The sequence below is a fragment of the Bubalus kerabau genome, chromosome X (assembly GCF_029407905.1).
Source record: "Bubalus kerabau isolate K-KA32 ecotype Philippines breed swamp buffalo chromosome X, PCC_UOA_SB_1v2, whole genome shotgun sequence".
In the NCBI taxonomy this organism is placed as follows: Eukaryota; Metazoa; Chordata; class Mammalia; order Artiodactyla; family Bovidae; genus Bubalus; species Bubalus kerabau.
The window spans coordinates 4,075,569-4,090,132 of NC_073647.1; the positions used below are offsets into that span (position 1 = coordinate 4,075,569).

The 14,564-nt window shown below is 39.4% G+C and overlaps 1 protein-coding gene across 6 annotated transcripts in view; it reads left to right on the top strand.

Moving 5' to 3' along the window:
* LOC129640271 (dedicator of cytokinesis protein 11) overlaps positions 1–14,564 on the top strand; it is a 223,093-nt gene that overhangs the window by 116,923 nt on the left and 91,606 nt on the right. For all 6 annotated transcript variants that reach the window (XM_055565486.1, XM_055565485.1, XM_055565481.1 and 3 more), the window contains 6 exons: positions 3,768–3,886; positions 5,428–5,497; positions 5,577–5,702; positions 6,765–6,836; positions 7,764–7,910; positions 13,158–13,241. In XM_055565486.1, coding sequence (XP_055421461.1) covers positions 3,768–3,886; positions 5,428–5,497; positions 5,577–5,702; positions 6,765–6,836; positions 7,764–7,910; positions 13,158–13,241 — 618 coding nt within the window. The remainder of the gene's footprint in view (positions 1–3,767; positions 3,887–5,427; positions 5,498–5,576; positions 5,703–6,764; positions 6,837–7,763; positions 7,911–13,157; positions 13,242–14,564) is intronic.

The following is a 14,564-nucleotide window of genomic DNA, read 5'->3' on the forward strand; positions in this document are numbered from 1 at the left end:
CACATGCTGAGCTTATTATGTGTTCAGTATTTTCCTAGATGCTGTGTCTTGCAAAGAAGAATAACTTAGGCTATTTTCCATAGGGATCTTATGACCAGTCGAGAGGGGCCCACTTAAGTCAAATGACAATATAAGTCAGTAGTACAAATAATCGTCCAAAGCAATATGTAACTAAATGTCAAATGCATGATACAGGATATAAATGCTCAGAGTTCACAAAACTGTGGAACCACTGAGACTAGAGGGTTCCCATCTTTATCCCTTTGATTCCTTCATTTATTCAGTCATCCCCCAAATAATTATTGAGTACCTACCATGGGGCCAGATATTGTACTGGATGCTGGGAATATAATTGGAGTAATTCAGACAACATACCTACTCCAGTTGGGGGAGAGGGATTATAAAGAAGTCCCATTAGATAGGGATGAGTACTGTGAAGAAAACAGAACAGGTTAAATCTTAACATTCAGAAAACTAAGATCATGACATCCAGTCCCATCACTTCATGGCAAATAGATGGGGAAACAGTGGAAACAGTGGCTGACTTTATTTTTGGGGGCTCTAAAATCACTGCAGATGGTGATTGCAGCCATGAAATTAAAACACGCTTACTCCTTGGAAGGAGAGTTATGACCAACCTAGACAGCTTACTAAAAAGCAGAGATATTACTTTGTCAACAAAGGTCCGTCTAGTCAAGGCTATGGTTTTTCCAGTAGTCATGTATGGATGTGAGAGTTGGACTATAAAGAAAGCTGAGTGCAGAAGAATTAATGCTTTTGAACTGTGGTGTTGGAGAAGACTCTTGAGCGTCCCTTGGACTGCAAAGGAGATCCAACCAGTCCATCTTACAGGAAATTGGTCCTGGATGTTCATTGGAAGGACTGATGTTGAAGCTGAAACTCCAATACTTTGGCCACCTGATGCGAAGAGCTGACTCATTTGAAAAGACCCTGATGTTGGAAAAGATTGAAGGCAGGAGGAGAAGGGGATGACAGAGGATGAGATGGTTAGATGGCATCACTGACTCAATGGACATGGGTTTGGGTGAATTCTGGGAGTTGGTGATGGACAGGGAGGCCTGGTGTGCTGTGGTTCATGGGGTCACAAAGAGTCGGATGTGACTGAGTGACTGAACTGAATGGGCTCTAATGTGACCAGGAGTGCAGTCAAGATGGGAGTTGTCAGGGAAGACCTGTCTGAGGAGTTGATGACATTTCAAGCTGAAAAGAACTGATGAGGGGAAGACAGCCATAGATGATAAAACTGTGTAAAAGGATGAAAGACTATTGCAGCAGGTGTAAACACCTTGCAGTGGGATGTGTGAGACAGCAAAAAAAGCAAAGACAGCATAGCTAGAGCACACTGAACAGCAAGGAGCAGGGGATGGCCCCAGATGAGTGGGGGATGGGGAACCCTTCATAGCTTTTTGTTCGTGGCAATTGGTTTTGTTTGTAATAGAGGGAAATGGCATTGTTGAACTTGCCTTTCAAAAAGAGCCCTCTGGCTGCTGGGTAGAGAATAAATTCTCTGTGTAGAGAAACAGTACTGGTACAGGGAGACCACTTCTGCAAGGAATGCCCATCTCTCTTTTTTCTACCTGATGTGATCCTACTTAACCTTGAACCTTAGAACCTCCGTCCTCTGAAGTGTGTGACATTCCCTCTTCACTTGCAGACACAATTGCTTCTTCTTCTGTGCATTTACTGTGTACTGTTTACTGTTTGTGTCACAGCGATTCGGTTCCATGTGTTTTCCTTCCATTGTCTGTGAACTGCTTGATGATAGGAACCACGTCCATTTGATGTGCTTGGCAATCGGAAGTTCATTCAGTATGAAAAGTGAAAAAAGTGAAAGTCACTCACTCATGTCCAACTCTTTGTGACCCTGTGGACTATACAGTCCATGGAATTCTCCAGGCCAGAATACTGGAGTGGGTAACAGTTCCCTTCTCCAGTGGAATCTTCCCAACCCAGGTCTCCTGCATTGTAGGCGGATTCTTTACCAGCTGAGCCACAAGGGAAGCCCATTCGGTATACCTTTATTCAGTATACCTTTATTGAATGAGTGCATGAATGGCTTCACTGAAGTCGAGGGTGAACTTGACTGGGAAGGCTAGGACTTTGCTAAAAAAATATGAACAAAGGCACAAAGGTAGGCATGCATTTGACAATTTCAAGGAGCAGAGCAGTCAAGACGCCAGTTTGGCCTCATGAAGAATGGTGAATGTTAAGGCTTAAAATGTAAGTTGGGTTTTAAGTAACTTAGACTTAATAGCCTGGGTCAGGTTTTCTCCAACTTGGCACTGTTGGCATTTGAGGCAGGATGGGTCTTTGTGGTAAAGGACTGTCCTATGCATTGGAGGGTGCTTAGAAGCACTTCTGGCCTATCCACTAGATGTCAGTAGCACCTCCTCAGTCGTGACAACTGAAAATGTCTCTGGACGTTGCTGGATGGCTTGGAGGGATGGGATGGTGAAGGGGTCTCTGGTTGAGAACCACTGCCCTAGCTAATGGAGAGGCATCAAAAATTTTTTTGATGGTGGCAGAAAGTGGCCTGATGTAACCACTACTTGAGGAGGATTGAGTTTTGGAAATGAGAGTTAAATATACTGAGATTGAAGAGAAACTGTACATAGCCCTACTATTAATGGAAAATTACTGGACTATTTTGGTTATAGGTTATAGTCCTGAAAACAGGGTGATGGCTGTATGGGTAGAAGAGAGAGGGCAAAACATTCGGAAAAACTGAAGGAAAGACTAGAGGTTCCCTGAGCTCAGTTTTTTGCATTAGGTATCTGATTGAAGAGAAGCTGCCCAGAAATCTAAGAGGTCACTGTTGAGATGAGAGAGGCCTGAAGAGGGAGGGTGAGCATAAGGATGGAAACATGGGGCACTCTGAAAGATGAATATTGTGTTCCTTAGGATACAGACTTGTCTGACCATCTCTGTCTTTCCCAGGCACTAAATATTGAACTGGTGTTCAATATGTAGAGGTGCTCAGTGAGGTGGTTTTTGGTTGGCCAATTGACTGAGTGAGTGAATGAATGAATGTGTGAATGAAGGAAGGAGAGAAGGAAGAAGAAAGACATTTTAATTATTGGGCTGGCCAAGAGTTTGTTTGGGTTTCTCCATAAGCTGTATAGAAAAACCTGAACGAACTCTTTGGCCAACCCAATATTTTGCTGCTTGTATCACTTCTCTGTATACATGGATATATTTCTTCTTTCTGATGTTAATGTGCCAATCAGTAGAGGTAGGGTGTTAGCACTTTGAAGAAATGTACTGTGAGGATGTTAGAATGCAGAACTGCCTCAGTTTGTGGACGGAACCAGTATAAAGCCAACCATACATAGAAATACACTTTATTGAATTCCATTCTCACTGCAAAGTGATGACCCACTTTCCCCTGTAAAACATACGAATGCTGGGGGCTGGTAGGCCAGTCTCCAGTACCTCCAAACATGCCTGCTCCCCAGCGCAGTTGTTGGTTTACCAAGAGTCGGTCACCTTTATTCTAAAACCTGTTGATCCCAGTTATACTTGTTATCTTCAATAGAGTATTTAATATTAAAGGAACTAACAAAATCTGAGTGCCAAAATAGAGATGTGTATAAAGTAATTGACAAAGTCCCCTATCCCTGGAAGCATGTGTTTAAAGTGAGCTTATATTCGAGTGAATGTATTTATCATTACTTAATTTTTGGTTGTTTCACCTTTGCAAGTTATATCATACTTTGATTTTCATAACTAATAATGACTTATTTTAGTGTTTGCATGCCATGGAGATCCAAGTCATGATACAGTTTCTACCTGTAATTCTTATGCAACTCTTCCAAGTTCTCACAAACATGACCCATGAAGATGACGTTCCTTTCAACTGCACCATGTGAGTTTCGGTGTTACAATATGAAGAATCAACTTTTGTTTCCTTTTGCATTTGTTCATTTATCTTCCAAATTAGAACCCCAAAGGCAGAAGCCTAATATAACTTTTCTCTAGTTTCTTTCTTCTTGGACTGAGGGACTCATATCCCCAGGGATAGATGGTACCAGAAATCATAGGATAAGTTTACTGTGTTTTCCTCAACCAGGGGTTCTAAAACTGCTGCATGTTAGAGCAACCTGGGAAGCTTTTTAAAATATCTGTTCCCAGACCATACATCATACCAGTTAAACCTGAATCTCTGAGAGCAGAACTCAGCATTGTCTTTTTTTTTTTTTTCTAAAGTTTCCATAATGATGCCCTAATGCAATGGAGTTTGAGAATCACGCCCTTGACCAGTATTGTCCAATAGAATTTTCTTCAGTCATGGAAATGTTCTATACCTGTACTGCCCAATATGGTAGCCATTAGTCATATTTAGCTGTTGAACTCTTGAAATGTGGCTGGTGTAACTGAGGATCGGAATTTTTCATGGTAGTTAATTTGTTTACATCACCACTTGTGACTAGCAGCTCTCACATTGGACAGAGTGGCCCTAGGCCATTAGTTTCTACTCACAAGAATAAGAGTGTTCTTTTTATAGGAAAACAAACAAGGATATATTGTAGAGTAGGATGCAAAATGCACTTAATTTTTGAAAATAAAACAGGGGTTTAAAAAAATTATAAGCTCACTGCTGGGTATTTCTGGCTTTGCTGCTTCTGCTGTTGCCACAGCATCTCTGGAGCCTCAGCGTTCAGGCTCCACACACCCGCATACTGTTTGCTCTTCTCTGCTATTGGGGGTAGTCTGGTTGCTAATTTAAGAAGCATTATTCTAGTCCAGTGGTTCTCAAAAAACGTGATTCCCAGACCAGCAGCATCAATACACCTGGAAGCTTATTAAAAATGCTAATCATGGAACTTCACCCCAGACCTAAAAAATCAGAAACTCTGGGAGAGGGGTGAGCACTCTGCCCTCTAGGTGTTTCTGATGCATGCTAAACTTGCAGAACCACTGCTGGCTTCATAACTTTAAAACTTTCTATGAATCTTAGATTTGCTTCCAATTTTAATTCATCTCATTATACCTGCTTTGTCTTGCCCTTCCCTTCCCCCCATCTGTTGACATGTTTAACATTCTTTCCTATTATTTTCCTTTGATTTTTACTAGAGGGGATTTCAATATTTACCTTACTGAAGGCTTTTTACTATATGGTAGCTATGAACATACTTCAAATGTGATTTAGAAAGGAGATGAAAAGAAATATCTTGGTTGCCAAAGTAAAACATCCTTCTTTGGACCCAAGAAATGTATTTTACAAAGCCCTGAACATGTTACATGCTGAAATCTTTGTTGGATCCAAACTAAGATGCCATTTAATACTTTCATTATTTAGACAGTATTAGGTATTTTTAAGGGTTAGATATGCTGGTTTTATCTAAGAATCAAACTGTAGTGTTTCATTGTGGTCTGACGTGCTGACTTTTGTGAATGTTGTTTCAGGGTTCTCTTACATATCGTATCAAAGTGCCATGAAGAAGGCTTGGATAATTATTTAAGATCCTTCATTAAGGTTTGTGGAGTAAGCTTTATTTCTGAGCATTTGTCTTACGAGAGAATTTGATCTTATGATTCATTCTCTTTGATTGTAGTATAGCTTCCGACCTGAAAAACCCAGTGCTCCTCAGGCCCAGCTGATACATGAAACTCTTGCGACTACAATGATAGCGATACTGAAACAGTCTGCAGACTTTTTAGCAATAAACAAATTGCTAAAGGTAAGGACACAGAGACATGCTTGCTTGATGCCCTCCCATTCCCGGTCTAGTCTGTCATCATTTCCTCAAGTGACTCCCTCTTTGCCCAGTACTTTGCCTATGCATCCTTTCCCCCCAAGTTCTCCACAGAAATCCTTCATTCCCTTTACCCTCCCCACCTACCCCTTGCTGTCAGTCAAATGCATGATAGAATTTTGGAGGGTATAGCTCTGGGCGAGAATGCTGTATTCATCACACAATAGTTCTGTGACCTGGGGCCTGTTAGTTAGCAGTTCTGAGCATCCACTTTCTCATTTCTGAAATACAAGTAAAACATCTAACATGTTGTTTCTGGCACATAGTAGGCACTCTCTCAAATGGTGGCTCTTCTTATTGTCATAATTTTTACTATTCCTATTAGTAATGGTGTTAGTCACTCAGTCATGTCCAATTCTTTGCAACCCCATGGACTGTAGCCCTCCAGGCTGCTCTGTCCATGAGATTCTCCAGGCCAGAATACTGCCATGGGTTGCAATTTCCTTCCCCAGGGGATCTTCCCAACCCAGGAATCAAACCTGAGCCTCCTGCATTGCAGGCAGATTCTTTACCATTTGATCTACCAGGTATCTTCTTGAGACTTCCCTGTACCCTTCAAATCCTACTTACACAAACACCTTTGCTACTTGGGCTGGCCCCAGTATTGTACAAAGAGCAGGGTTGGGTCCCTCACTGGGTGGAGGCTGGAATATGATTCGTTGTCCATAGAGAATTTAAAAGCAGTAATTAAGTAAACTAAAAGTTGGTTTGTTCTTATCACCACATGTAGGCAAATCAAAGCAGTGTCAGTGATAAAATACCCGTCTCCACCAAATATCCTTTGTACATCACCAGCCAGCCCTGAGGCATACCTTTTTGCCAACACAATTTGAAGATATTCTATGGGGCTTGGATAGTCAGTAGTGATCACTTTAAAATGTTATTAAAGTTCAGAGACAAAATCCATAGTGATTTGTCAGCCTTTTATAAGCTTCAGGGATTTGGGTAACAATTAAAGATTGATTTGTATTTATTTGTTTATTTTAGTACTCATGGTTTTTCTTTGAAATTATTGCAAAGTCTATGGCCACATACTTGCTGGAAGAGAATAAAATTAAGGTAAGTAGGCTGAAGAATAATATTTAACATAGACAAAGAAGGCTAATCTTATTCATGGGTAGCCGTGATGTGCAAATCCTCTTTTATATTTTAAGGACTTTCAGTCTGTAGCTTTTTTCAGGTTTTCTTAAAAAACAAAAAACAAAAAAAAAACAACAACAAAAGTGTTCATATGTTTTCAAAGTCTCAACTTCAGAGGCTCACCACATACATTCTTCCCTGTGAGGTACTTGCCATATTAAGTACATTATCTTTGAAGCTTTCCCTTTGTCTTGTGGTTTTAAAATGTCAGTGTCGAAAATATTCATTAGGAAGGAGAACACGTACCAAATCAGAAAGAACTATTCTCTTAGAAAGATTGAAGGCATGTACAAAGTTAAAAACATTTTATGTAAAAAAGACAAAAACCAAAACTCTTTATATAATGCGTGTGTTCCTGGAATATGCTGTATATATACCTTTAGTTGTATTTTCAAACTCCTTCAGAAGTACAAAGAAATTTTAGCTATAGGCATTGAAAGCTAAGACCTTGTGAAGTAAAAAACAATCACTTCATATTTACATTTTTATCAATATTTCCACAGAACAGGTTTACTGAAATTAAAAATGCATGGATACATGTATACTTTGTGTGTCAGGAAAAAGATGGAATGAAAAACAGATGTGTCTGTATCTCAGGAGCACGATTCCAAAGTTGGGTCAGAATGATCTACTCTTGTTCATGATTTCAGTCAGTTATAGTATTACAGGTCCAGATAGGTGCTGTAATGATCTAAAGTATAGATTTAACTAGCCATGTCTTTTTTAATTTGGGAGAAAAAGTATACTGCAGTTAAAAACACATTTATATTCAGTATGTGTTTGAAAATAAAACACTGAATTAGACCTTTCACAACTCTTTTTTTTTCTTTGCCAATTTAACTGAAGCTTCCAAGAGGCCAGAGGTTTTCTGAGGCATATCATCATGTCTTACATTCACTGCTTCTTGCAATAATTCCCCACGTGACTATTCGCTATGCAGAGATTCCGGATGAGTCCAGAAATGTCAATTATAGTTTGGCTAGCTTCTTGAAGGTGAGTTAAAGGCATCCAGAACATGGTAAGGAATTATTCTTCACAGGTATTGTCTTTAAAGCCAAAGGAAAAAAAATTACCCACTTTCTAGAGACTCAGCTGGGCTGCTGGAGGAACTACTCATTGAATTAATCCATCAGTTCAGTTAAATAGCCATGTTTGATTCCCCACCTCCAATGGCTAATTAATTAAATCAGAGGTCCCACAGGAGGCTTAGCCAGGAGGAACATCTTTCTGCTTTTGCATGCTGTTTTTCAAATATATTCATTTGAATGCCTTACAGTACAGTTCAGTCGCAAAGTCATGTCCGACTCTTTGCAACCCCAGGAACCACAGCACGCCAGGCCTCCCTGTCTATCACCAACTCCCGGGGTCTACCCAAACGGATGTCCATTGTGTCAGTGATGCCATCCAACTATCTCATCCTCTGTTGTCCCCTTCTCCTCCTGCCCCCAATCTTTCCCAGCATCAGGGTCTTTTCAAATGAGTCAGCTTTCTGCATCAGGTGGCCAAAGTATTGGGAGTTTCAGCTTCAGCATCAGTCCCTCCAATGAACACCCAGGACTGATCTTTAGGATGGACTGGTTCGATCTCCTTTGCAGTCCAAGGGACTCTCAAGAGTCTTCTCCAACACCACAGTTCAAGAGCATCAATTCTTTGGTGCTCAGCTTTCTTTATAGTCCAACTCTCACATCCATACATGACCACTGGAAAAACCATAGCCTTGACTAGATGTACCTTTGTTGGCAAAGTAATGTGTCTCCTTTTTAATAAGCTGTCTAGGTTGGTCATAACTTTCCTTCCAAGGAGTAAATGTCTTTTAATTTCATGGCTGCAAGCAAACTCTGCAGCAATTTTGGAGCCCAGAAAAATAAAGTCAGCCACTGTTTCCCCATCTATTTTCCATGAAGTGATGGGACCAGATGCCATGATCTTAGTTTTCTGAATGTTGAGCTTTAAGCCAACTTTTTCACTCTCCTTTCACCACTTTCACCAAGAGGCTCTTTAGTTCTTCACTTTCTGCCATAAGGGTGGTGTCTTCTGCATATCTGAGGTTATTGATATTTCTCCCAGCAATCTGGATTCCAGCTTGTGCTTCCTCCAGCCCAATGTTTCTCATGATGGGACAATATACAGCCTTGACGTACTCCTTTGCCTATTTGGAACCAGTCTGTTGTTCCATGTCCAGTTCTAACTGTTGCTTCCTGACCTGTATACAGGTTTTTCAAGAGGCAGGTCAGGTGGTCTGGTATTCCCATCTCTTGCAGAATTTTCCACAGTTTATTGTGATCCACACAGTCAAAGGCTTTGGCATAGTCAATAAAGCAGAAATAGATGCTTTTCTGGAACTCTTTTGCTTTTTTGATGATCCAGCGGATGTAGGTAATTTGATCTCTAGTTCCTCTGCCTTTTCTAAAACCAGCTTGAACATCTGGAAGTTCACGGTTCACATATTGCTGAAGCCTGGCTTGGAGAATTTTGAGCATTACTTTACTAGCGTGTGAGATGAATGCAATTGTGTGGTAGTTTGAGCATTCTTTGGCATTGCCTTTCTTTGGGATTGGAATGAAAACTCATCTTTTCCAGTCCTGTGGCCATTGCTGAGTTTTCCAAATTTGCTGACATATTGAGTGCAGCACTTTCACAGCATCATCTTTTAGGATTTGAAATAGCTCAACTGGAATTCCATCACCTCCACTAGCTTTGTTCGTAGTGATGCTTCCTAAGGCCCAGCTGACTTCACATTCCAGGATGTCTGGCTCTAGGTGAGAGTGAGTGATCACACCTTCGTGATTATCTGGGTTGTGAAGATCTTTTTTGTACAATTCTTCTGTGTATTCTTGCCACCTCTTCTTAATATCTTCTGCTTCTGTTAGGTCCATACCATTTCTGTCCTTTACTGAGCCCATCTCTGCATGAAATGTTCCCTTGGTATCTCTAATTTTCTTGAAGGGATCTCTAGTCTTTCCCATTCTATTGTTTTCCTCTATTTCTTTGCATTGATCACTGAGGAAGGCTTTCTTGTCTCTCCTTGCTATTCTTTGGAACTCTGCATTCAAATGGGTATATCTTTTCTTTTCTCCTTTGCTTTTTGCTTCTTTTCACAGCTATTTGTAAGCCCTCCTCATACAGCCATTTTGCTTTTTTGCATTTCTTTTTCTTGGGGATGATCTTGCTCCCTGTTTGCTGTACAATGTTCATCAGGCACTGTGTCTATAAGATCTAGTCCGTTAAATCTATTTCTCACTTCCACTGTATAGTCATAAGGGATTTGATTTAGGTCATACCTGAGTGGTCTAGTGGTTTTCCCCACTTTCTTCAATTTAAGTCTAAATTTGGCAATAAGGAGTTCATGATCTGAGCCACAATTCACCCCCAGTCGTGTTTTTGCTGACTGTATAGAGCTTCTCCATCTTTGGCTGCAAAGGATATAATCAATCTGATTTTGGTGTTGACCATCTGGTGATGTCCATGTGTAGAGTCTTCTCTTGTGTTGTTGGAAGAGGGTGTTTGCTTTGACCTTTAGGTGGGGCATTTACCTTCTAGGTTACCATGGTCTGTACCACTCCTTAATAGAACCCCTGAGACTCTATACATTTAAATAATTTCTCTGACCCTGTTGGCCTTTGAGTTTGTAACTCTTGAACTAAAAGCACATTCTACACGTTGCTAATATAAGCACCATCTACTTGTTGCTAATACATGTAAACGAAAATTGTTAATTTAGGTCAGTAAGATTATTTTGAGACATGCCACAAACTATTAAGATAGTACATTTCTCACTGCTCTGTTTTCTCATTCTCTGTATGTAAAGGGCAATGCTGGAATGCAATTGTTCTAGAAAGTGGGTAATAGCAATATTTGATTTATTGCAGAGATGGGGCCTAGATTTGTAATGCACTTAGTTCTTACTTCTTTCCACTCCCTGTCTTCTCAGAGCCCTTCATCATGTCTCAACCTTATTTTAAGAACCTTGCACTCAACAATCTAGCCAAGCAATTTTAATATCTAACATACCCGTGTTTTTTTTTTTTTATTAAAAATTCACACTAGGTTTCAGATCTCTACAGTGTGATTTTCTGATGTAAGACCTCTCTGCCAGAACTAAAATAAAGTTTTAACACTATTACATGAGCCCTTTTGTGTTTAAAAACCAACCACATATCTTTTTAAAGTAAAGGTGAGACTATCTGAAATATAAGATCTCAGTTTCTTTCATGGAGTTAAAACTTGAAATTTTCTATGTTAGGGAGTAGAACATAGTTGATTTAATAGCAGTATTGACCTCATTACAAGTCAACAAACATTTGTCTGTCTTCTGTGTGAGCGTCCAAAGATGAGAGAGGCTGTCTCTGTAATTATATTCTAATACATATACATGATAAAGTGTGATGACTATTATACTGAAAATATAAACAACAAAATACAATAGGAAAACAAGAAAAGGAGGGATTACGACAAGGTAATATGAACAGAGACTAGAAGAACAGTTCCCCAAAACGGGGATGAGAGTGTTGTAGGTAGAGGATTCACGAGCAGAGATGAGATAGGCATATTCAAGAATCGTTTTGGAATGAGCAAGAAAGTCATTGTGCAAAATTTAGGTTGTCTGGAGGCAGAGGTGGAAAGGCCATCTGATGCCAAATGATGAAAGGCCATGAATGTCAGGCTAAGGAATCTAGATTTTGAGCTGAATACCATGGAGCTATCTACCAAAGCCTTTGAAAGAAGTGAGGAAAAAGCCAGAGTCAAGACAACCAGTTTGAAGACTAGTCCTTCCCCCTTGTCTGCCTGGCAGAGTCTATTCATCTTTTAGGCTCAGCTCTTCCCTAACCTTCCCACACAGGGCTGATCACCTCTGCTGTTGTTTACCCGTCCTTTCCATACTTCTGTAACTTTTTATTGTGCTGTATTTTCAATATTTATTTGTATTTACCATTGGACAAGACTAAAGACCATGGGTTATTTATTTGCCTTTGGATTTCTCTAGAATGTAATACATTGTCTCAAACCCAGTAGATCATCAAAATGATCTTGGATGAGTGGTAAATATAAGCCTACCTCATTAATCCAGGTGAGAGGTGATGAGGCAGGGAAAGTTGAAAGGAGAGGTGACAAGATGCACACAGCTGGTTAATCAAATATTGAGTTCCTTCTATTTCCCAGGAATGTTCTGGGTACCATGGGGAACATAAACAACATATTATCCTCTTTAGGTGAGAACAGCAAAATAATAAGTAAAATACAAGCTACTATAAAGTGTTTCAAGGGCCCTGTAGAGTAATGAAGATGGGCTTCTTCGAAGATGGGCTTCATCATTGAAGAATGGGCAGGATTCTGTAGAAGTAGTGATAGAATTGCTAGCTGGACCTGGTATGAGCACTGACTTGGAAGTGGGAATGCACAGTGCATCTTGAGGGGATAATAAGTAGATAAAATGGGAAAAAGAAGTTTGGGACAAGGCTGTGGTTTCCTTGAATGCCAAGCTGAGGAGTTTGAAATTATATTAGAGGCAACAGGGAACTATTGAAAGCTTTTGGGAAGAAAGGGGATATGATTAGGGTTAGGACTTACAGATGAATCTGGAAGCAATTAGATGGAAAGATTAGTGGCAGGAAGACAGCTTAGCAGGATAACTGCAGTTGTGCAGGTGCAAGGTAATGAAAGCCTTAACTAGGAGAGTGACAGCAGGAAAATATGAATAACTAGTATGGCTATCACACAAGACGAATGTTTTGTAGGCCAAGACTTCACAGAACCCTAAGAAAAACTTCCCTTTTGGCCTGAAATGTTCACATAGGCAAGCCCCGCCCCACCTTTCAATGGCTGACTGACCACCCTATAGTTCACTTTGAGCTTTGAGAATGAACCAAAATGAGGCAGTATAGCTAAATAGATTGCATATATATGTGTATATGTATGCATATATGTATTTGAATGTGTATATGTGTGTATGTATATATATTTCAAATATTTATCATATATATAAGAAAATATATATCTTATTTTCAAAATAAGATGTTATATATATACATCTTATTTTGAAAAGAACACAGTTGAGTCCCAATTCCAATGATAAGTCATTTGCTCTTTATCTCTTTAAGGTCGTGTAAATCTTTGAAAATTTTTCTGTTATCTGTAAAAGTGAGAATGTCATCCGCTTAATGTGGAAAAAATTTTAAATGTGTTGAATTTTAAAAACTAGAATTAGGTAACTAACTGTTCATTTTGATTTGGTTCCTATAGCGCTGTCTGACCCTAATGGATAGAGGATTTGTTTTCAATTTGATAAATGACTATATATCTGGATTCAGCCCCAAAGATCCTAAGGTAAGTTACAAGGGCATAATTATAGTGGGTGTCAAACACTAGAGTGTGAGACCAAGGGTGACATGTATTCTCCTCTGGAGGATTTGGAGCTGCTGTTTTCCTATAGGTACTTTGAGTGTAGTTGTACCTCAAAGCAGAGAATAATGGATAGGGTTTTGAGGGTCCCATATAGTCATAGTCATGGCTAAGATTCATTACAGTGACCGAGTAAGGATGCTCAGCTGGATCAGTAAGGGGGAAAGACATTAAGTGGAGTCCTTGGCAATCTACGTGCATGCTTCCTGAGCACCCTCCCTCATGTTAAGGGGCACGCAGAGCACATCCTCTCTCCAGCAGTGAAAATTGAGCCACATTATGTGCAATATTTCTCTTTAGGGAAGCCTGTTTGAGACTCAGAACTTAGGATTTTTATTGGGGCTAGTTATGTGTTGGAGGCTGGTCATAATTCCAGAGTCCTGGAAAGGAAAGACAGGAAAGCTCACCATAAATCACATTGTTTGCATGGTGCTGAACAGGCTGGCACAGAAGGTACAACCTTACCTTGTAGGGAATGTTGGTATCAAGATAAAATTTCCCACACCACAAAAAAGAAAATCACATGCCAATATCTTTGATGAACATGCAAAAATCCTCAACAAACTATTAGCAAATTGAATATAATAATACAATAATAATAATATAATAATACAGTAATTAAAAGTATGACACAACACGGTCAAATTGGATTTATTTCAGGGATACAATGATGGTTCATCATCCACAAATAAACCTGATTCATCACATTAATAAAATAAAGGATGAAAATAATACAATCATCTTAATAGATGTAATGTGTGTGTTCCTGGAATATGCTGTATATATATACCTTTAGTTGTATTTTCAAACTCCAGAAGTACAAAGAAATTTAGATGCTTAAAACACTTTTGACAAAATTTGACATCCATTTATGATAAGGGACTCTCTGAACAGTGGGTCTAGAGGGAACATACCTCAACATAATAAAGTCCATATATGATAAACCTATAGCTAGCATCATACTCAACAGTGAAAAAATTGAGCTCTTTTCCTCTAAGATCAGGAATAAGACAAGCATGCCTACTCTCACCACTTTTATTCAACATAGTATTGGAAGTGCTAGCCACTGAAATTAGTTAAGAAAAAGAATGAGAGGGCATTCAAATTGGAAAGGAGGAAATAAAACTGTCACTAGTTGCAGATGATGTGATAATATATATTGAAAACCCTAAAGACTATACCAAAACTCTGTTCAAACTAATAAATGAATTCAGTAATGTTGTATGATACAAAATCAGCATACAGAAA